The sequence below is a fragment of the Colletotrichum tamarilloi genome (assembly GCF_030869305.1).
Source record: "Colletotrichum tamarilloi strain Tom-12 chromosome Unknown Scaffold_39.1, whole genome shotgun sequence".
Lineage (NCBI taxonomy): Eukaryota > Fungi > Ascomycota > Sordariomycetes > Glomerellales > Glomerellaceae > Colletotrichum > Colletotrichum tamarilloi.
The window spans coordinates 79,126-100,698 of NW_026849422.1; the positions used below are offsets into that span (position 1 = coordinate 79,126).

The following is a 21,573-nucleotide window of genomic DNA, read 5'->3' on the forward strand; positions in this document are numbered from 1 at the left end:
GTTCGAGGTCCGCGGCATTTGTTCTGATGGAGAGTTTGGGTGTGCAGTCTATCATTCCATATGTAGATGTAACAGTGTAGAGAGTGATGAAGAGGTTGTTGTTATAAGTAAACGACAGGTTCATCCCATCTCACGAGCAAGTTCCTAGTCTCTCGTACCCCTTGCCAAGTACTAGAAGCTTGTGCTCTCTTATTCCTTGCCTCCAACACGGGCCGATCAAGGTCCCCTGACGACGATGCCGTCTCTACGCCCCCTCCCCCTCCTGGCGATGCTGCTCGTATCGACCGCCGTCACCGCAGCCCCCTACAACACCTTTGACGGCCCAGGCTTCCCCGCCTGCAACGACGTCGCCGCAGTCCACAACGCAACCAGCGTATCCGACATCCAATCCCTCGTCAAGGACGCCATCACCTCGGGCCAGAAGGTCCGCGCCTCGGGTAAGGGTCACATGTGGTACGACACAATGTGCTCCGACGACGCCAACACGGTCATCATCCGCACCGAGGACGTCAACGGCATCTCCGAGTTTGATCTCGAGGGCGGAAGCGTAGTCATCGAGGCCGGCGTGACGTTCTTGCAGCTTGCCGAGTACCTCCATGCCCGTGGCGCATCGGCGGGATACACGCTTGTGAATTGGAACATCACGCTGGCGGGTTGTGTTGCTATGGGAGCGCATCGGTCCTCGATTCGTGAGGATTCCATGGTTGCGGCGGGCGTGCTGGAGTTGGATATTATTGATGGGAATGGGGAGTTGAGGCACCTTGTGAGAGACAATAATGACGATACGTGGCTGGCTGCGTCGACTTCTCTTGGGTTGTTGGGTGTCATTGTGCGGATGAAGTTTAAGATCTACCCCGACTTCAAGGTTTATGCTCAGCAGAAGACGTGAGTTCGTCATGAAGCTGGTGTAGCTTGACTAAGCTAACGATGAGAGAAAAGGCTCGAAGAAAGCGAGGTTCTAGACGGCGACATCTACGGCATGATTGCGCCTTACGCAACAGCAAACTTCTGGGTACGTTTACTTCATGCTCCCTTCCCCTAAGGAACCCCCCATGGACTAATAACCCCACGCAGTGGTGGCCCTACAAGCGCAAATTCCACCACCGCTACTACGACGTCGTCCCCACAAACACCTCGGACCAGCAAGGCTTCCAAAACACCTTCTCCGTCACCGACCTCGAGGGCACTACGGCCCGCACCCTCCTCGACAGCGGCCGCTACCTCCCGACCTCCAACATGCTCGCCGAAGAAATCTTCTTCGGCCTCTGGTCGAAGCCCAACTTCCGCGAAAAGACGACGAACCAGCCCATCGAGGAGTGGCCCGTCTACGGCTGGAACTACGACGTGCTCATCGGCGGGCTGTACCCGGACCAGAGGCCGCTGTGGGAGGTCGGGGTCCAGGGGTACACGCTCGAGCTGGCGTTCCCGATCACGCAGGCGAATGCCATGTTGAAGCGCGTGAGGGCGTTGTTCGATGATGAGGCGAAGAAGTTGATCGTCATGACGTCGACGTACCGGAGCGGGATTAACATCAAGTTTGGCAGGCCGTACTTTGATCTGCTGGGGCAGGTTACGTATGGGACTGCTGACGGGGCGGATTGGAGTAAGGGGGTGATTATGCTTGATTTCCCGACGTTCAGACCGACTGTTGGCGACCACAGCAGGTTCAACGAGCCTTTCTGTGAGTGGATTTCCCGGCGAGGTGCTCAATGCACCACCGCTTCTCGATGAAGGTGGGATATAAACTGACTTGTTTTTGTTGCTAGATCACAACTTGGCCAAGGTCCTCATTGACGAGTTCCCCTGCCGCCCTCACTGGACCAAGAATACCCGCGAGGTCTTTGCCCAGGCCGCGAAGAACATCGACCCCGATGTAAGTTCTGGTGCCACGCCGTTCGATGTAGAAGTGATGGTTTGCTGACAAGGGATTGTAGCACATTGCCCGTTTCAAGGCCGTCAGAGAGAAGTTTGACCCGAACGGAATGTTCAAGAGCGTTGTCGGTGAAGCCATTGGAGTTTACTGAATTCACAGAATTACAGAACCATGATCGGGTAGTTTTCCATTCATTGTACATACTTTCTCATTAGGCAATATAACACATTATTGGGGGAATCTCTGACTCAGAATCTCACCGAAATATATGATGTAAATAACGAGTTTCCATCGCTAGTAGACTCTGTGCTTTTTTGGTCACAGCTTTTACTTTTGACGTTAGGCGCTTGGTGTATCGCCATATGATGTATCGGTTTTCGAAAGCATCTTTCATATTTCAACTCAGGCTTTGGTAAATGTATACCCTTGATAATTAAAACAAGAAAATCCATACCGTGTTCTACCGTCACCTCCTACACGATGAGAACAGCACATCTCTCATCCATCCCTCTGAACAGGCTTCAGCTTCACCACCAGCGGCCCCTTCTCCCACGTAATATAATTCCTCTGCACAACCCACGACTCCATACCGGGGCAGAGCGCCAGATCATAGTGCCACAGCGTCTTAGCCAGCAGCAGACGCAACTCCAACCACGCAAGACTAGACCAAAGCACACACAAGGTTCTTCGTCAGCAAACGGAAGGACAAGATACACAAGTGGCAAAAGTAGGGTGCTAGTAGTCGGTGGTAACTCACTTTTTGCCCAGACAGTTCCTCGGCCCATACGAAAACGGCTCGTGTACGTCCCTCTTGTCACCCTTCCACTCCGGCGCATCCATATGGATCCACCGCTCCGGGACGAACGCGTTCGGCTGGGCCCAGTTCTCCGGGTTCGTGAAGGCCGAGTAGGGGTTGACGGATACTAGAGTCTGTCATCTCACTGTAAGCTTCCACTTAAACTTCCCAGCTCACCGACCAGCATTATCTTCATCATGTAACTATGCAACAGGGGAAGACATAAAGGAGGAAACAAGGGTCCAGAACGTACGCCCTCCGGAATATACTCCCCACAAACCTCCGCCCCTCCCCGCGGCACGATCCTCGGCATCCCCGCCCCGCCGGGGTTATACAACCTCAACCCCTCCATCAGTACCGCGGTCAAATACTCTAAATGCACAAGCCCGTCGACGCAAATATCCTCCGTCCTCGCAAACGCGGCCCGGATCTCCCTCGTCAAAATATCGTATACCCGCGGGTTCCGCAGCAGGTAGTACGTCGTGCCGGACAACACCGTCCCCGACGTCTCCGTCCCAGCGACCATGAACATGGCCGCGTTGGCGTGCATTTCCGTATTCGATAGACCTTTCTCCTTGCCCCTAGTTCTATCATCGTCGCTGCTGTCGCCGTCGTTATGCTTGAGTACAAAACTCCAAATATCAGGCTTCGGATGCGCTTGTCTCTCCCCCAACCGCCGATCGACGAGCTGGCCCGCAAAGTCGGTATGCTCCTGCGCCTTCTTCTTCAGCGGCGCAGACGTAACCGCCTGAACAAGCGGTCCCAGGACCGGAATCTCAAGGAAGACGAGCCCGTAGATGACAAACTTGAGACCCGCAAAGACGTTGCGCACCCAGGGCGTGTAATCGCCCCTCTTGAGAAGCAGAAGCGGTTCGCCAAAGGTCAGGTCCGCCATGATGTCGAACGTGGCAAAGTTGTACAAATCTACAATGTTGACGGATCCGAATGCTTCATCCTCACCCTCGCCGTCGTGCGCTCGCTGGCGCTGACGCTCACGCTGGGCGAGCGAGCCCATCGCCTCGACCATCTGGTCAGCGTAGTCCACCAGCAAGGACTCCTGCGCCTTGAGCGCCGTGTTGGAAAAGGCGTGTGTGAAGATGCGGCGCTGGCGGGTGTGGTCTTCCGGTCTCGTCGTAACGAGGCTGTCGCGGCCGAAATTCTCGCCGCCGAAGAAGCGTATGTCTTTTGCCATTTCGGATTTGAGCGGGCGGCCTAGGATGTCTTTCCATGCTTGTGCTGTTTATGCGTGTTAGTATTGTGAACTGTTGATCCGGAGTGAATAATCGGGAGGGGGAGGAAAAGATGAGGTGAGGTGCGGTGACTGTACGTTGAATGTAGGATAACTCGTTGGGAGCTACGCGAACGGCGCCAGAGTAGGTCTCGTGGATTTTGCGAGCTTTGACGGCGTATCTGCCTGTCAGGAGGTAGATGTTCTTCGGCACCGGACTGAAGCGCCACAGGAATGGTCCTGGGTAGTGACGAAGCGGGTGGAAGTAGACATTGTAGATGCCGAGTAAAAAGTACTATAATACCTGGTCAGCGTGAGAGCTTTCTTAAACGTGGGCATTCAAAAGGCAAACATATGTAATCGTGATCTCAACAATGTACAACACAATAGATCCGTAATTGAGGGCCATGTTTGCTAGATATGATTTGGCTCAGTTGACTTGCAGCTACTGAAATGGAGTCCATGAGGCTATCGAGCATTGGAGCACCTTCACAGCTGTCATTATCTAAGAACCCATTGAAACGAATACGAATTCGATGGGATGGTTGAAGGGGCAAACACCACCCGTTTGCCTCATTAGGTGAACTCAAACGTCACTGCGCCAGGATGCTACAGACAGCTACGTTGTATGTAGTAGCATCTCACTCGAAACTTAAACCGCGTTATTGGTTTCATGAACACGTTTGTCGGCACTTTTTTTTTTTTTTTTTTTTTTTTTTTTTTGACAGCTTGCCATCCATTCAATCGCTTGTCCTCGCCCGATTGAATCGTGATCAGAGGAAGTTTATACATTGAAGCGGGCGCAGGCAATTCTTTTCACATCTGTTTTGATAGATCTAATGCTCTCAACGTGCGTTGCCAACGGTTGGTCATGATATATTTATCAAAGCCGCAGCTTTGCCGCCATCAGAAGCAGAACTTCAAATGGCCCAAATTTATGTACAGAATTGACTCTCGTCTCAAGTGTATTTGAGCAGTAGAGGCTTTCTAATTGCCAAGATACCTGTGAATAACTCACGAAAGAGAGGTTCGATGGTCGAGTCGAGACAACGGATCAGTCAGCAATACGATGGTCACACCAACTTTATCGATAAGACGTGATTTCAGGCCCCTCCCCCGCCATTCACAGTGATGCGACTCGCCATGCTTCATTGGGCCAGCCGCCATCACGCTGCGACACCTACGTCACGATAAGTTAGCTCTAGTAGCTTAGGTTACTCACCACTTCAACCGTTCCCTTTACATTCCTCAACCGACTCCCTCGAAGCTCCTCCAATTTAGTTCCCCCAACGGGTGCCGCATTCCAGCAGTGTTTGAGAGTGAGCCCGGAATAAAACGAAAATAGAACACAAATACCAGCAGATACGAGTTCCAAAGATAAACAGGTTACAAGTGCCAGACCATCATGTCTCCTGTGTTAATCGTTGGCGGCACGCGAGGCCTCGGGGCGTCCCTCGTCAAACAGTATGCAGCTGACGCGGGCAACACCGTCTACGGCACCACGCGTTCCGAAGAAGGACCCGAAGGCTTCCCCGATGCCGTAAAGTGGCTCCCAGGTATCGACTTGATGGACGAGAATGTCGGCAAGACCCTAGTCAGTGTGCTCGGTGGTTCGAAGCCGCTCTCGACGGTGGTAAGTGGCTCCCTCTTATGCACCCGTCCTGCTGCTGCCGGAGAGTGTGTTGAATAGCTGGCGGGGAGGTAGATCATCACGGCAGGCTACTTCGCGACGGAGGACTTCAGCACCGAAAAGGGTCCGAACTGGGCCGAGGAGCAGCGCATGTACACAACGAGCTCCATCGCCCCGGTCTTCATCGTCCACGCGCTCACGCACGCCGGTCTTCTCCAGAAGGACTCCAAGGTTGTGCTCGTCTCGTCCGAGTCCGGGAGCATCACCCTCCGACACGAGAAGGAGGGCGGCGGCAACTATGCCCACCACGCATCCAAGGCCGCAGTGAACATGGTGGGCAAGCTGTTGAGTCTCGATTTGAAGGACAAGGGCGTCATCATCAGTATCGTGCACCCGGGTTTCATGCGTACTGAGATGACCAAAGGCGTGGGATTCGACAAGTACTGGGACGAGGGCGGTGGTAAGTACTTCATATCATTGAGGGCGTAGGCGGCCCGGTGAGTTTCATAAGGATCATTAACGTCTGAGTGTCGCAGCCGTCACCCCCGACGAAGCCGCCGAGAGTCTCATCAAATGGACAACAAAGCTCGACATTTCCAAGACGGGCGAGTACTGGGCGCCGAGAGGTCCGCGTAAGTACCGATGAGCGGTGACACCTGCTGGTGGACAGGACCCTCTTAACTGACATACGCCTTCATAGGTGACATCGGTACGGCTGAACCGGTTCTTGGCAAAGAGCTCTCAACACCGCTCCATCTCCCTTGGTGATAGCTTGGAATGTATCTTCTTTCACCAAAGCGAGAGATCACATCGGTGGTCCGCCAATGCGCAAGAGACGTTGGACACGGAACACCCGTTGTCCAGACTTCGTCCCTACTCGTGCAGACAAGGTGATTCCTGTAGGATTTGAACAGGCTTCATGGATGCTGAGTCGGGTTGAGTGAGCGCAAGAGGATCCGGGTTTTGCGAGGGACCGTGACGTGCATATCCGTCTACTATGTACATAGTGTATGTCCGTACAGGGAGCAGGTCTGTTCCAGTGTCGTCCAGTGCTTTCTGGCAAAGTTGGGCTCAGACTCAGGCTCTGCGGGCATTAGTGGGCTGAAGGGCTAAGACCGGAAGGCGGTCACCGTGAAGAAAGCCGCAGTTGAGACGAACGAATGCCCTGATTGTATCCCCGCAATTCCCGAAGGTCAATGTGGCGGAAGAGGTTTACCCAGCGAGTCTGCCTCCTGGCCCGGGGTCGCAGTTGTGACTCTGAGGATGAGTCTGTGACTTCTAAGAAATTAAGAATAGGAGACCCAATGAGAGTCGCCTATCGCCATCCTTTCGTGGCAGGCTGACAGCCCATCCGTGATGGAGACAGACGGAAAGAAGAAGTAAGAATCGCGCTGGCCCCCGCTGGGCCTAGAGCAATCTCTGGAAGATCGAGCTTTTGCACTACGCAGACCGGACCCATGCGTACCTCACCCATTCTCTTGTGGGGTCACTATCCCAGGTGCGGCTGGTGCAGCTATATCCGTAGTGCTGTTGTATCCGTACTTTGCAGATATTAATCAAATTCCCCATGATCGTCTGCTCATATGAACAAGCCCCATCAAAAAGATTTTGCTCCAATGCTCTCGCCTATGGAAGGCTCGCTTACGTTTCAGATTGGCGATGAGAATCCAGGATGATGCTGTCACGCTTTCCCTGAGACTTGAGTCTTGTTAGGAGGACCGTGACGGTGGAAGGCGGCTCCCCGATCCGATCAAGACGCAATGTGGGTGAGATGAAGAAAAGCAAAACAAAAAACCAAGAAGGGAAAAAGGAGGCCGCAGGCTGCAAACGTCAACGTCAAACGAGGTTTCAAGCTCACTCCAAGTGAAGAACGGTATTGCTGGATATTTGCGATAACATCATGGGCGAATACGGTCGATGTTTTCAGTCTGCCATATTTCTGCTTCCAGGTGGCTAGAAGAAGCGTAGAACTCGTTACGGTTTGCCAGGAGAGTCAGATTTGGGGGCTGATCGAATCAGATCGTCCGAGGCTGAGATTGGAGGGCGTTTCGTCTCCCTCTTCGGGCAGCGCCATCTGCCCGTTTGGTTATCCAGCCCGAGGCTTGGCAAGGCAATACGGCAAGCACCTCTACTCCGTACGCTGGTTGCTGAGTGAGTGATCGTGTCGATCTCGACTTTCGCAAACACCACACTGTACCCCGTACGGATACACGACGGTGCTCTTATCACAATCTGAACAATGCGGATCTGTTTTCGCCGTTCGGCCTCCATGCGTGAGGGTACCCATTTAGTCTCCAGGCTTCCCTCGATACATTGGAGCAGTGGGAGGTTATGGCGCTCGGATGACAGCTGAGATCGAAAGACAAAGTGAATTATCCGATGGCGAGTGACTATTGGGCGCCACCTCGATGGCCGGGCCCTGCGGGGAGACCAGCCAACAACGGGCTGGAAGTGTCACGCGTCAGGCGGGAGACGGGCTCGAGTGTGTGCAACGGCAATAGACTTGGAATTGGGCTGGCTGGCACTGTCAGCAGCGTCAATGGCGCGGCGCCGAGGCTGGTGGCAGAGAGCTTTCGAGATTCGGACACTCTGGACTCCTGGAGTCTGAAGTCTGGCTGCTGGCCTGACGTTCAAATTGATGCACCCCATGTTCCCTTGGCATGGTTGAGACGACCAGGGGCCCCCAACACGAGGTTGCAATCCAGCGAATTTGGAAGGGCGGCAGGTTGCAACAAAATAGGCCCCTGTGCTACCCTTGTGATTCCGTCTTGTCCAGCTGCTGGAGAGACCAGGGCCAGGGCGGACGAACAGCTCCATCCCTCATCTTGATCCCAGGTGAAGATTTCAGTGGTGGTGTCATAGCCGGGTTGTGGACTTTGTCGTCAAGGACATACGTTCGCAGGCAGACGTACGGCTTTGTCGGGAAGAAAGTGGTTCTGTTTATTGCATCTATGAGCTCTCTGGTCAAAGGAAAAAGAGAGAGGAACCACGTAACAAGAAGCCGACAGTCCGAGTGGAGGAGCACGCACGGGAGGATGGACAGACAAGTCTGACCCTGGCTGATGTCAGGTACATGCCACAAGTACCTGACAGACACAGGGCCAAGTCAAGGTGTCCGTAGCTCCAAGAAGGCCCGTCGGTAGTAGCCGGTATGTGTGCATAAGGTATGAGTTGGATGGCTGTGAACCCGGTGGAGAGGGAAACGACCGAAGCATTGTCGGCCAGATGGCTCCAGCACCCACACAATTTGGCTTGTTGTCTGTTCCGGCTCGTCTGTTTTGTTCCCACGCGCACTTCATCGTTTGTTGGAGGACGAGTGCATGTCGCAGATGCAGATGATGCTCATCTCTCAGTTATTCGTGGCCGGCATGTTCTGCGGAACTCCATCGGAGGCGAGTCTAGGCGCATTGCACCCTGTCATTCAACTGTAGAGCAATTTGTTGAATTACCTTAGTTTAAAATAATTAGGATTATTAGGGGTCCTGGGGTGTGTCGTCGGCACGTCTCGTCTGCACCCCGGTCGGCCGAGGAACATCACTCCCGCGTTGGTCATGGCTAGTGTTTCCAAAGACCCCATGCCGCGATACTTGTTCGAGCGTAGAGCGGCAGATTTGCAGAGCAGCGGTGGCCATTTGCACCATGATTTGGTCGGAAGCTTGGTGATGGATCTATTACATCTGGGTCGGAATGGCGAGATGGAAATGAGAAGAAACAAAATCCCGCCGTTGCAGCCCGGTTCAGCTGGGGAGCCGTGTGTCCTACGGGAGATGATGGAAGATAGTTAGCGTTCATAGGCCACGACAGGGCAAGGAAGGGCCGTGAAGGTCATGAGGTCGAGGTAAGGTATTCTGTTTGAACAAGCGCGTTGCTCTCAGTGAGGGTTAGAAATAATCCGCCAGTCAACAGATAGTCAGCCCCTTTCTCATGTTGCCACTGCTATCCTCGCTTGACACAGCTGTCTTTGTCACAGTCTCACTATAATGCTTTGAGTATATCCGTATTCTCTACGCGATGTACTCGAAGAGCCAACTGGAAGGACCGGTGCTGGAAGTAGAAGTTGTGATGAAGGTACAGGTAGTAATAGAAGTGGCTGAAGTACGGATCAGGAAACAGGAAGTGTTTACCCACCTGGTAATGAAAGTCCAGTGGACACAGTGGTGACATAATGGTAGAGGCATGAAGATGCTCACCGCCCACGATGCAGCCACAGACCCGGGCTGAAGGGCCCCCAGTCGGAGGAGGCGTCTTCCCAGCCAACCGTATCTGCCGTCGTCAGCGTTCCCTCGTCTTTGTATGGTGTCCCTGAGAGAAAGAGAAAAAAAAGTAAGCTTACAAGATAATAAGCTATTCATACAGATAGGTTCGGATGGTGTGGTGTGGGCGGCTTAGATTGAGATGGAGTGGCTCATGTGCCAGTGCCAGACCAGGACCAGGACCTGGTCGAGTTCAGGTGCCGCTGGCAGATGAGGGTGATGGGTGATGGGGATGACATCCATGGATGTCGAAATGGAGAGAGAGAGAGACAGACAGAGAGGAGGAGGCGATCGGAACGGGTGGAATGCGCGGGGATCGGGAGGGCGTCGTTAGGTCGTTGGGATGTTTCTTGCTGCATTGTCCACGTTCTGTTTCTTTCCGTTTCCTAATTGCTCTTGGTTCTCCTCTCCTTTTCTTTCTCACTTTTTCTTGTTTCTACTCCAGTTGACTCTTTCCCATTCTCATCGTTTGTGCCCTCTTTCCCCAAACGACGAAAAGGAAAGAGGTATCAGAGTCGACTAATACTAATAAACTATCGCTCTTGCCTGCCCCTCCTAGCTCACCCACCTCACCTTCCTTAGCTAAAAGGTACCTACCTACCTTGGCCGTGGCTTCCTTCTTTCCTCCTACTCGATTATTCCCTTCCTTCCCGTTCAAAAGCTACGGACGGACACACAAATATTTTGCCTGAGGTGCACCTGCCCTGCTCAACGACTCGTGGAGTGCCTCCTGCCTCCTGCTCTTTCACACCAAGCCTCAGAACTTAAGCCTTGCGCCTTCCTTCCTTTGTTCTTTCCTTCAACGGGACCTCCTTCCTCTTCCGCCTCACAGCTCCTCCCCCTCTTCGACGAGTGGACCATTGGCCTTACTTGCCTCACGGGACTTTCCACTGCCTCGCACCCGTCCCTCGTTTTTCTTTCTCTTTCGCCAACACACTCTCGAGCTGAACGAACTCTCAAGCAGCATCTCTCGTCTCTCGCTCCAACTTCTCGTCCGTTCTCGCATCCATCTACCTTCATCTCGACTCACCATCTCATCTGACTTCGCATCTCATATTCAGAGACCACCCGCATTCTCTAAGCATCCGAACACGAATAGGAACAGTGTCACCATCACCTCCCTATTCAGCCAAAACTACACTACCTTCTGTTTTCTGTCGTCATCTCTCGCTTCGCAGAGACACGGGCATCCCTATCAAGGCATCAAAGCGACCCAGAAGTTGGGTCAACCCGGGTCCGTGTTGCAGGCACACCGAGCCCGTGTCACACGGCAATACCAGCTAGCGACTGTACGAGCTGTCAAACATCATCACTGATCTAGACACTGTCCCCGGATCGTTTTTGGGTTATCGCGATCGCACGGATTGAAATACCGAGCATCGACTTATCAACTCGTCAAACCGCTCTCTTGTGAGAGAGACGACGTTGTTCCGTACCTCTGACACGGACGTGGACTGAGCAAGAAAAGGAAACAAAAAAAGCCAGACTCAGGCCAAGAGAGAAGGTGAGCTTGCATTTCCTTTTCTGGCCCACTCTTCAGACAGCTACTTGGCTCGGTTGTCGCGCGTTCGTCCAGTCGTCGGCATCATCCAGCCTTTTGGTCGAGTGCCCGCCCAATCCTGTCCAAAGTCTCCAAACCCAAGCAGCCAAACCCCTTCATCCTCGCAAGTCGTGGATGGTGCGTGGACCCCAGATCCACCACTCTACCACCCAAAAATTCCTAGCCACCTAGCCAAACTACTCGCTTCCCGGCAGACCAGCAATCTCCCCCTGAATTGGATGATTTGGACCCAATCCATTATCCGATAATCAATTCGTCCCCCCCAAACCAATTCATCCCCTCAAAGCCCAAGGGATGCTTTTTTCGAGCTGACGTCGGATCAAAGCAGGAGAAAAGGACACCGCGCTGCACTACAAGCCAAACCAGACGCGCATTGCCGACTATAATCGAGGATCTTTGATATTACAACTCACCCCTATTTTCTTCTTTTGAACCCACGCACCCACCCGCCTACGACTCCGGATCCCGACCACCCATCTGCCTTCGGACGTACTGCAGATTGCTTGCCCGCACGCTGCCACACACACCGCGCGCACCGCACCGCACAGTGACCTGCCGAGGAACTGTCGGGTGGCTCCTCCAAAAACCCGTTCCCCCCGTTATTGTTTGTCCCTGCAGAGAGGCATGACGCTAGGAACGGCCATTTGACAGCCAACGAAAATCAAGCTTGCTAGCAACGCTCGCTGCTCTTCTCAATCGGTCGGACAGCTCCCCTTTTTCTGGCGGAAGAAAAGGCCGATCCCTTGACTTTCAATACGACGCGCCCGTCCATCATCATTATCCATACTCCCATCTGGTCATCCCTCCCGTCGCGGGTACCACACCATCCCACACGGTATACCTCACAAATTACAGCCAAAATGTCAAAGGCACAATCAGCACAGCCAGGTAAGCCAAGAATCAAACACTCTGATATGGATGTAGGGGATGGATATGCGCCGGCATGTCCTATCCTGCCCAACCTTCATCCCTCTTCCCACCCACCCCTTTCAATGCCTGCCACCATCTTCCCGGATTTCTCCCCCTTTGACTTTTGCCCTGTCCAACGGGAAGAGAGCCGCCCTTTCTCACGGATTGCACTGCCGCCCAAGCAAACGCAAGCACCGCGCCCGCTCCACCCAGTTGTTGAACCTGCTGTGTCATGTATACCGCCCTCATGTTTCATATCCCTCCCCCCTCGCCGTCACTCGCATGCACGGAGCCGTCGCTGTCTTTCTCTGTCTCTCTCCTTCCTCCTATCGAGTGCTAACTTTACTTCCTTGGAATAGGCCATCAACCTAGCAAATCTGCTGGCGCTGGCTTGACGCTTAATCTCTCATCCAACAACCCCTTTCGCAACCGCGCTGCCTCCCCACTACTCTCCGGCACTACGAATACCACCTCTCCCGCTTCGCCTTTTGACGACCCTCCCCGACCTGTCTCGCGCAACCCATTCCTCGATCCATCATACTCGAGTAGTCAACCGAACTTGATCGGAGCAGGCACCATGTCGACATCACTGGACAACAAGGCATCGCCTACCGCTGAGGAGCTGTTTGTACGTTGCCCCCGATGAATCAATTGATGGAACCCGGACCGATCCCTCGGTCGCCAATTGAATTCTTGCCGCGCGTCCATTGAGAGTTCGCAGGTTACTGACTTTCCGCCCGACAGGATGGTCTCACCATTAACGATCAGAAGCAACCTCGACCCCCGACGAATCGCCCTCCTGGAGTGCCAGGACGCGAGAATGTGCCGCCTGGAGCCCGTCGCGGTCCTCCGCCACCCGGCCACCGTCCATCGAGATCTCAGGAGGAGGCGATGAGACAGCGACGCCTTGAGGGCAGTGGTGGTCCTCCCCGACCTGGTGGAGCTCCTGGATCGCCCCAACGCCGACCTCAGGAACGCCGACCGCGCAGGAACTCTGAGTCGTCCGTACTGATTGATATCGAGAAGTCCCCGACCGACGAAGAGAGAAAGGCGAAGGAAGCCAGACGTCGGGAAAGAGAACGCCGCGCCCGGGAAGGAAAGGATAAGGACCCCAAGAAGCCCAGTCGCAGAATCGATATCATCGACCAATTGGATGCCACCAGCATCTACGGCACCGGATGTGAGTAAAGCTTTTTTTTTAGTGGAAATTTTCAGGCTAATGGCATGTAGTGTTCCATCACGACGGTCCTTTCGATGCAGCCAACCCCCACCGTAACCGCAAGGGCAGCCGACGTGCACCGATGCAAGCCTTTGCCAAGGACTCCCTCAACATGTCCCTTGGCGGCTCCGGTCCCCTCAACAAGCGTCCGGACCATGCTGTGTTCATGGGCCACAACGACGGCGAGGCATCGGCAGACTTCGCAACTGCTGCCAGACTTGAGCGCAAGGATGATCCCGCTGTCTTTGACCCCCGAGCTCGCGGTTCGATCGTTTACGGAGAGGAATCCATGGGACTCGGTGCCTCGACCTTCCTGGAGGGTACTCCTGCTGCCCGAGCTGCCATCCAGAAGACTCAGGCTGAGCAAGCCCAGCAGTCAACCTCCGAGGGCCTTGGCCGCAGCAAGTCCATCGCCCAGCGCATTCGTGGAATGAAGAGGGAGCCCCGCGAATATGGTCCTTCTGGTCGAATCACTAATCCTGAGGGGGCATACACCTCCCGCCGATCGCCCGATACCAATGGACCCGCCAGCAGCATTTCGTACACTGGCGAGCGTAACCCCTTCTTTTCTGAGTATGGAAAGGAGCCCGAGACAATCTCGGTCAAGCGAGCCGACAACGGTACCCGTTCGCCTGGTGTACCTCCCCCAGTGCCCCGTCGAGGCTCTGCTAATGGCCTCGAGCGTCGTGCCACAGCTGACATGATGTCACCGACCGAGGACGGACCCAGCAAGCCTTCTGGAGGCTTCATGGCCAGAGTCAAGAGTCTGAAGGGTGGACGCAGACGCCAGGCTTCCGATGCCATGGCACCGCCTCCTGCACCTGGCACTGCCGCCTAGTGGTTTCGCAGAACTTAGGAAGCAGGATACGAGAGCACCGAGCCAACACAAAGGGCACAACAAGACGAATGCGAAGGCATACGGCAAAGAAAGTCCTTGCCATTCATCAATCGCCTCACTATGAGGCGATTAGTTTCAAGAAAGAGAAAGGGTGCAGTCGATGCACCCCAAGAACGAACGACGTGAAGTTGTTTGAACCAATCTGGTTACAATGCAAACACATTGGGCTACGGATCCGATAATATCGAATTCTGGATCATTTGTGGAGGGAGTCAATACGGTTGGGATCTCGAATTGGGTTGGGTGGCTCTTGGAGAAGCCATCAGGACGAGAACTACGATTGTCAGGGCGGAGCGGTCGCGCATATGCGTCTGGATTTTCACACCACCCGACAAGTGATACCTTTCTCGTGAATAATCATATTTCTTTGGGAGGAAACGAGCCTCCTTTTCTGCCTCTTTTGCTACAAATATTCCAGGGCCGGCAGAGGCACTTTACACAAAGGGAAGGCATAGAGCAGGCAATCCAACAGTCCGTCGGCAGATTGTTATGAATTAGCTTTATTGAAAATAGAGAACATTGAGCCTCACATGACGTTTCTCAGCGCTAATTTGCAGTGCATTCAACAGTGATAAGGTAGCGACAATGATGGGATACTCAACATGTGCAAGGTATTTTTGGAACAAGGGATCGGCTTATTGACAAGAAAAGCACAAAATGCATGACTACCTAGGCTGCCGTGTCCCCCTAGCAAGGGTTTTAGTATGGCGAAGTCCGGATGAGATGCGTTGAGTAAGGTGGAAGGCAAGGAGTGAGAAAGGGCTGCATAAGTGACAATCATGCAAGACACAGGGGTGATGTCATTGAGCCTTGAGGTGGCTGATAAGGCCCTGTCCCAACCCAAAGTGCCAGTCTGGCTGGCCCTGGAAAGCGCCGAGACTTGAATCGAGATTTCCAGCGGAGAATTTACAACAGCTCCTCCCTTCCCCTGGAACTCTCGTCGGAATTTAATCCGCGCAACTGTTGGCAGCTGCCATCATGTGACTTGACGATACCTTCTTGCCGGCTTCCATTATTCCATCTCAGAGTAGAGACGCAGCAGAGTCGACGAAAGAATAAGTCGAAATGGCACGGAAATGATACCCTTTTATTTTGTTACTTGTCTTGTTCCAGAACGGCTAGGGCCACGGTGAGCCCCGGAAGAAGAAGAAGGCATACAAATATGGCAGGCGCCAATGACGACGGCGGCGATGAAATGATATTCCCCGCTTCGCAGGCGAGCTCGCATTTCCCCCTTGAGCCAGTCTCCGCAGCCGTCCTCTGCAGTCGGGAGACGAAGCGCAGAGATGCAACGGTGGCGAGGGGTCGAGTGCAGGTCGGGAGCCAGGAGGTCGATGAGGAGGTCCTCTGTGGCGGGTTCGAGAGGGGGAGTGTTGTTGGGCTTAGTTCTGAGAGCGAGCAGATGGGGATCTTGGTTAGTCTTATTCTGCATTGAGGGAGTCAAAGGGGAAATGAACTGACTTTGTATGATTAGATTTCGATGCAGGCCCTGGCCAAGACACTCTGCGGAAAGGAGCTCGAGAATGATGAGAGGGGCAAGGAGGCGAGGGTGATGGTTGTCACGACGCAGCCTCCTGCGGCCATCCTCCCGCCGCTGAGGGACGCCATTCGAACGGAGCTCGTGGTCCGCGGCGCCGCTGAGGCGGATGTGGCGACGAGGTTGAGGCGGTGTTTGGGGAGGGTCTCTGTCTCGAGGGTGTTTGATTTCGAGGGCTTGTGGGAGGCTCTTGGCGACTTGGACATTCTGCCTGAGAGTCCTGAGCCACGCGTGGTCTCCTCCCCCGGGGTTCGCGCACCATCTAGGGAGCGGTCGAAGGATGATGATAAGCATGATACGGGAGACGATAAGAGTAATGAAGGGGTTGCGGAAGGCTCGGCCGGTGTGGAAGCGCCTGCTGAGGATGCGGCGAATTCGTCGAGGGGACAAGAGCATGCTGCGCCTGAGCCAGCAGTATCTCAACAGCCCGAGAGGATTGTGTTGCCGGAACTCAAGCCACGGCCTCAGCCGATCAAATCTACGAGAACAGAGATCGCGGACAGTGACGAGGATGACGATGAGGACGCCATCTCGCTGCCATCTTCGTCGTCGTCTTCGCTGTCACCGCCGCCTTCGACAATTCGGTCCCCGACGCCGTTTATAACTGCAGATTCTCCCGAGAGAGGAGCGGATGAAGAGGAAGTTACTGAAGGCGCACAGGGGGACGACCTGGATAATAATGTTGAAGGAACGCCAGAACAAGTCACAGAAGAGCTTCACGAGGAGGAGACTGAGAGTAGACCACCGCCGCCGGAGAACGAGATTCCCGAGGCCACCGCAGCCGTAGCAACACCCAAGAGCAGATCCCCAGAAGACGACGATTCGAAAGGTCCAACCTTGCCGGATATCATCCTCATCACCCACTTCCACAGCCTCATGACGGCCCTCTTCACCCGCCGCGACCGTCAGTCCGCGCATGACTCGCTCCAACGCCTCTCCTCCCACCTGCGGTATCTATCCAGAAACCTGGAGACTAGCCCCTTGATCATGCTCCTCAACAGCACGAGCTCTTCAAAAGAGTCGACGGTATCCAAGCCCGCGAATGCCCAGGGAGGTCAGCCGCCGCCACCACCGAATGGAGGAGAACATGGCACTGGCAGTGGTGGTAAGGCGGTCGACCCGACGCTCCGATCCATCTTTAACCCACCTGCGCTGAATATCACGGGTTACGGCTACGGCGGGAACCAGGTGGCGTCGAGGCGGAATAAACCCACCTTTGGGCTTGTGTTTTCGCAGCTTCTCGATTTACACCTGCTGTGTACGAAAATACCTAGGGATAAGGAAGATGCTGAGAGATTGTATACTGCTGCGCCTGGGGGTGGCGGTGGAGGGGAAGATGATGGCACAGGGGGTGTGAGATTTGTGTGGGCTTTGGAGGTCCTTCTTGACGAGATTGGTGTTTGGGAGCACGGGACGGAAGCGGAAGTGGGTGGAAGAAGAAGGGCCTCGAGAAAGAGCAGAGAGCAGCGATGGGGTGTTGTTGATGTCAGGAGCGGGCGGGTTGTCGATGCCTTTGAGGCCGTGGAACGGAAGAAGGCTGGGGAAATTCGGGTTGTTGGCGGGTTTGGGGGCCCGCGAGTGTGAGCTCGCCTGCCTTTGTACAACTTTTTACGGCATCACCATGTCAATACTCTGAGATGAGTCAAAAAGAACGAGGTAGCAAAATGGCCGTGGGACACACTTCCTGGATGCATCGCGGCGGACGGTACATCATGCCCTTGGACCCGGTATTCTCGGACTCGGGCGACGACACCTTGTTGTCCTACACAACCGCCAAGACACGACTTGTCTACATTCTCAACCAGTCAAAGCCAACAATGGATCTGAATATCACATGTACCGGGAAGAAGTGGAACAGCATGCAGAGCCGCGACGGTGCGGTGTAAGTCAAACTGCAAATGCGGACCCTGATGGTCCGCCTCGATGCTGCTGCCCGCCCGGGACCGGGAGGGGGGGGGGGGGGAGACGGGAACCTCTATGTCTCCATCCGATGACAGGAAACCTACATCAGCGGAGACCGGGACGCCCACTTCGTCCGGGTCGTGAATGTCTCAGACCCATTCTTTGTGTTGGAGAATTACACAATAATTACCTTTTACCTATATAGGGCTATGATCGGGAGCGAGTACTTCTCCATGGGGCGTCGAATACAAATCCGTTTCAACCCTTCTACTTCTCTCCGTCGAAATCTCTCTGAAAAGCTGATACGTCACGTTCGCTCATCGTCAGTGGATTCTTCGCCGTCGTCGCCGTCTGCGGCTGCTTTGATATCGGATACCCAAGATATTGAGGATATGAAGGCGAGTTGTGTCTTGCCATACGCGGCTGTGGCTGCTTCTGTCTCGGCTTTTGCTTTACCCGAGACTAGGCCCGAGCCGTCAATAGTAAGAATCCAGGATGTGAGCTCGAGGGGGTCGAGTTGGGAGACAACGCGGGCACGGAGTTATGACAAGTCATCGTCACTCGGCGATGTGGTCAATGCCATTGGCGGCATGTTCTACCAAGCTGCTGGAGCCGTGGCCCAGGCCGGTAGACGCGTGATGGGACATCCAACCGACGCCCACGACATCGGAACCGGCCACGCAGCGCCGGTCGTACTACAGCAAATAACAAGTGAAGATCCGAGATCGCGTCAAGAAGAAGCAGACAAAGGGGAGAATCTCTTGACGTTGATCAAAGAGAGCGGCATGCAAACGGAGTACTTCACGACGCTCCTCACCTCATACGACAAGGTCCACGACATGCTTCTCAGCAACAACGACGAGCAAACGCAGAAACAAGAGCAGTTCACGATCTTCGTCCCCACGGACTCGGCCTTTCGGAAGCTCGAGGGCGTTTTCGAACTCAGCCGAGCGGAGCTACTCGGCGAGATCCTCGAGTACCACGTTCTTCCGGGGCGGTATACTTACCAAGACCTCCGTGGTCTGCGGACGGCGGAGACGGTTCTCGAAGAAGGTGGGGGCGGGGAGCTTCGACGGCAGAGAGTGAGGATCACGGAGGGGCCATCGGGTGTCGAGATCAACTTTTACGCCCGGGTTCTCGCTTCCGAATCGAGGGAGAGCGGGGATGGTGCCGTTGTCGTCCACTTTATAGACGAGGTTCTGATTCCGCCGCCGCGGTGGGATATACTCGTCGGTGCTGCGGTGCCGGAGGATACGCTGGGGGCTTTTGCGAAGGCGATGAAGCGGAGCGGAGTGAGCGAGGAAGTTTTGCGGCGCCTGCGCGGTGGCTCTGGGATCACGGTGTTTGCGCCGTCGAATGAGGCGTGGGATAAGTTGGGCGAGGAAGCGATGGATTTCCTCTTTTCTTCGCGGGAGGGGGCCAAGTTTCTCGAGGCTTTGGTGAGGTATCATTTTGTTGCGGAGGTGATTTATACGGACTTTTTCAAAGGCGTGGAGATGGATGAGGAGGAGATGGAGAAGAAGACCGACGGGGGGAGGGACCTCGGGGAGGACGCCGACGGGGCGGGGCGGGTGCGACGGGATGTTCAGACTCTGCTTGACGGGGCGAGGGTCACGATCGAGGCGGTGGTTTTTCGCAGCGCGGGACGTACGGGTGACGCTGGACGGCCGGTGGGCGTGGTGAAGGGGGGTGTTGGTGTGAATGGGGCGGCGGTATCAGCGAGAGATGTGCCGGTCAGGGATGGCGTTGTGCATATCCTGGATGAGGTGCTCTTGCCACCGCCAGCGCCGCCGTTATTGTCGTCGACTTCGTCTTCGAGGAGGATTGGTGTGGAGGAACTCAAGAGGCGGCTGGCCCGGTTTGTTGAATTAGGAGAGGAGGGCGATTGGAGCGAAGAGTTATAGGATATCCTTGGTAGTATCATGTCCGTAGATTTATGAGCGGAACGTATGAATTATTGTCTTGCACTCCGTACCCAGATGAGTTGAGACATGGACTCTTGTGTGTTTCCTCCACCGTCGAATCAAGCATCCTCAGGAGGTTTATTTCCGAAAGAAAAGTCGTCTTGGCAATCTTAAAGAAACAAGACAGCGGGCACGTGGGAGTTGGGACGATGGGGTGACGCCTTAGTCTAGACTATAGTCATGAACCTTGAGAGGAACGAAATGAACTCTCGCGACTAAGCACGGTCTTTCACTTTCGCTACTACTTCGTAGTCTGTGACTTTGTACTACGAAAGCTTATTTCCATGCTATCCGTGACCCGTATACGCCGTATCCGTACAGCCGTGCCAGAGACTAGGGCCTTGAGTCGTGTCTCTTGCTAGACAGCCCACCATAGGTTCTACTGGCGATTGTTCCCCAATCATAACGTTTGATAGTGTGTCCATGTGTCATAATGCAGGTTATCAATATCGTTTCTGCTCCACGCGTAGTTATTTCCCGAGTCGGCTTGCGAGCATCATCATCCCCGACTCGGGGAAATCATCAACACCGGCACTGCCGCTGCTACACCCTACATAGCCTAATCACTTTTTTTTCCCCCGTCGGAGCGCAACACCTTATAGGCACAGTTGCGCTTATAAGAAGGAAGGGGGGGGGGGGGAGAAAGTCCTTTATAAACACTCTTGGCAACTCCATTCTCCTAGGTAAACCCTCCCTTCTATTATTTTCAAGACCCGGTATACGAATACTCCGTACTCGCCAACATGAAGCTCGCACCCGTTCTATCCATCCTAGTGGCCGGCCTCTCGTTCGCCAGCGCACAGGTCTGCCCCGACAAGAACCTGATGGAGTGCTACGAGTACTGTGACTTCAACAACAAGCCCAACGATGCGTTTGTGGCGTGCACACATGCTCGTTGCTCGTACTGCCGCCCTTAGACTGAGGAGATTGCAACCCGGACACAGATGGGTGGGAGAAGCTGTGAGTAGGGGAGATAAAGGGCCGTGGTGTTTGATCACGACTGACTCGGTAATAGGGCCCCATTGGTCGGTATACAGGCACTCAATACATGACGATTCCAGCATAGAAGATATCCAGGATAGGCGGGTGGTGGATGGTGGCGATGGCGCCGAGTATCAAGATAGAAATGCAGTATGAAGTGGAATAGATTTGTGATCGCAATATACCCTTGAACATCTTTCCAACTCCATCCACAAGCTGTCTACTAAGACGCGAGTCTGCCAATGCGGTCTCGGAGCGATGAATGCGTGACGTTAGTCTCTCGAGAAGGCTACGTTTGTTTGCTCTCTTGATGGAATGACCTAGATGTGGCTTGCCTCCCTGGCTAATAGCACGGGGGAAATCCCTAGCCACTCCCGAGCCCCGGCCGCACGGCCCCACAGCGGAATGGCCACCCGGCAAAATGCTTTCCGAAAAAGTCCCCACCTCGCACCCGTCTCACCCCCATTGTCCTTCAGCTTCCGCCGCCTCCGGCACATCGGCTAGGTAGCTAGTGCGGCTTGGAGCCCTTCGCCGCTCCGTTCGCTGAGGATTCCAGCCGTTCGCTGCTGCCGTGCAGTTGCAACAACGTGATGTAAGGCAGGTGCCTAGGTACTTTAGTGTACCGGCTGTTGAGCCCGTCGATGCAATTGCAACAGCAATGCCTCCACCCTCCAATGAGTCGGTCTCGTTGGGGACGTCCGATCAATCAACGATGCGAGAAACGCCTTATATATGCCCCCCCAAAGATATGTCACCTTGGGTTCTTCAAAGGACAGCGACGCGGAGCACCACGCTGCTCACAGACTCGAGATTTCAGCTTGG

At 54.4% G+C, this 21,573-nt stretch overlaps 9 protein-coding genes across 9 annotated transcripts; 6 read left to right on the forward strand and 3 right to left on the reverse strand.

Annotated features, from left to right (window-relative positions):
• Nucleotides 1-235: 235 nt before the first annotated feature.
• Nucleotides 236-2,024, forward strand: CTAM01_09607 (uncharacterized protein; the record flags this gene model as incomplete). The annotated part of the gene is made up of 5 exons (XM_060525625.1): nt 236-885; nt 940-1,012; nt 1,075-1,681; nt 1,767-1,873; nt 1,935-2,024. The coding sequence occupies 5 exons, from the start codon at nt 236-238 to the stop codon at nt 2,022-2,024; spliced, it is 1,527 nt and encodes a 508-aa protein (XP_060379694.1).
• Nucleotides 2,025-2,371: 347 nt separating this feature from the next.
• On the reverse strand, nt 2,372-4,306 carry CTAM01_09608 (RadP cytochrome P450 epoxidase; the record flags this gene model as incomplete). Its single annotated transcript, XM_060525626.1, has 5 exons — nt 2,372-2,534; nt 2,631-2,803; nt 2,923-3,905; nt 3,997-4,192; nt 4,250-4,306. 5 exons carry the CDS (start codon nt 4,304-4,306, stop codon nt 2,372-2,374), a joined length of 1,572 nt encoding a protein of 523 aa, XP_060379695.1.
• A 996-nt stretch (nt 4,307-5,302) lies between these two features.
• CTAM01_09609 (oxidoreductase) lies at nt 5,303-6,295 on the forward strand (the record flags this gene model as incomplete). Its single annotated transcript, XM_060525627.1, has 4 exons — nt 5,303-5,530; nt 5,603-5,987; nt 6,064-6,159; nt 6,228-6,295. The coding sequence occupies 4 exons, from the start codon at nt 5,303-5,305 to the stop codon at nt 6,293-6,295; spliced, it is 777 nt and encodes a 258-aa protein (XP_060379696.1).
• A 1,206-nt stretch (nt 6,296-7,501) lies between these two features.
• CTAM01_09610 (uncharacterized protein) lies at nt 7,502-7,798 on the reverse strand (the record flags this gene model as incomplete). Its single annotated transcript, XM_060525628.1, has 1 exon — nt 7,502-7,798. The coding sequence occupies one exon, from the start codon at nt 7,796-7,798 to the stop codon at nt 7,502-7,504; it is 297 nt and encodes a 98-aa protein (XP_060379697.1).
• Nucleotides 7,799-8,972: 1,174 nt separating this feature from the next.
• Nucleotides 8,973-9,879, reverse strand: CTAM01_09611 (uncharacterized protein; the record flags this gene model as incomplete). The annotated part of the gene is made up of 2 exons (XM_060525629.1): nt 8,973-9,285; nt 9,656-9,879. 2 exons carry the CDS (start codon nt 9,877-9,879, stop codon nt 8,973-8,975), a joined length of 537 nt encoding a protein of 178 aa, XP_060379698.1.
• Nucleotides 9,880-12,201: 2,322 nt separating this feature from the next.
• Nucleotides 12,202-14,307, forward strand: CTAM01_09612 (mucin-1; the record flags this gene model as incomplete). The annotated part of the gene is made up of 4 exons (XM_060525630.1): nt 12,202-12,229; nt 12,610-12,878; nt 12,995-13,430; nt 13,481-14,307. 4 exons carry the CDS (start codon nt 12,202-12,204, stop codon nt 14,305-14,307), a joined length of 1,560 nt encoding a protein of 519 aa, XP_060379699.1.
• Nucleotides 14,308-15,529: 1,222 nt separating this feature from the next.
• CTAM01_09613 (uncharacterized protein) lies at nt 15,530-17,488 on the forward strand (the record flags this gene model as incomplete). Its single annotated transcript, XM_060525631.1, has 2 exons — nt 15,530-15,781; nt 15,842-17,488. The coding sequence occupies 2 exons, from the start codon at nt 15,530-15,532 to the stop codon at nt 17,486-17,488; spliced, it is 1,899 nt and encodes a 632-aa protein (XP_060379700.1).
• A 53-nt stretch (nt 17,489-17,541) lies between these two features.
• Nucleotides 17,542-19,710, forward strand: CTAM01_09614 (fasciclin domain-containing protein; the record flags this gene model as incomplete). The annotated part of the gene is made up of 2 exons (XM_060525632.1): nt 17,542-17,786; nt 18,012-19,710. 2 exons carry the CDS (start codon nt 17,542-17,544, stop codon nt 19,708-19,710), a joined length of 1,944 nt encoding a protein of 647 aa, XP_060379701.1.
• An 803-nt stretch (nt 19,711-20,513) lies between these two features.
• CTAM01_09615 (uncharacterized protein) lies at nt 20,514-20,836 on the forward strand (the record flags this gene model as incomplete). Its single annotated transcript, XM_060525633.1, has 3 exons — nt 20,514-20,641; nt 20,715-20,730; nt 20,786-20,836. The coding sequence occupies 3 exons, from the start codon at nt 20,514-20,516 to the stop codon at nt 20,834-20,836; spliced, it is 195 nt and encodes a 64-aa protein (XP_060379702.1).
• Between the last annotated feature and the right edge of the window lie 737 nt (nt 20,837-21,573).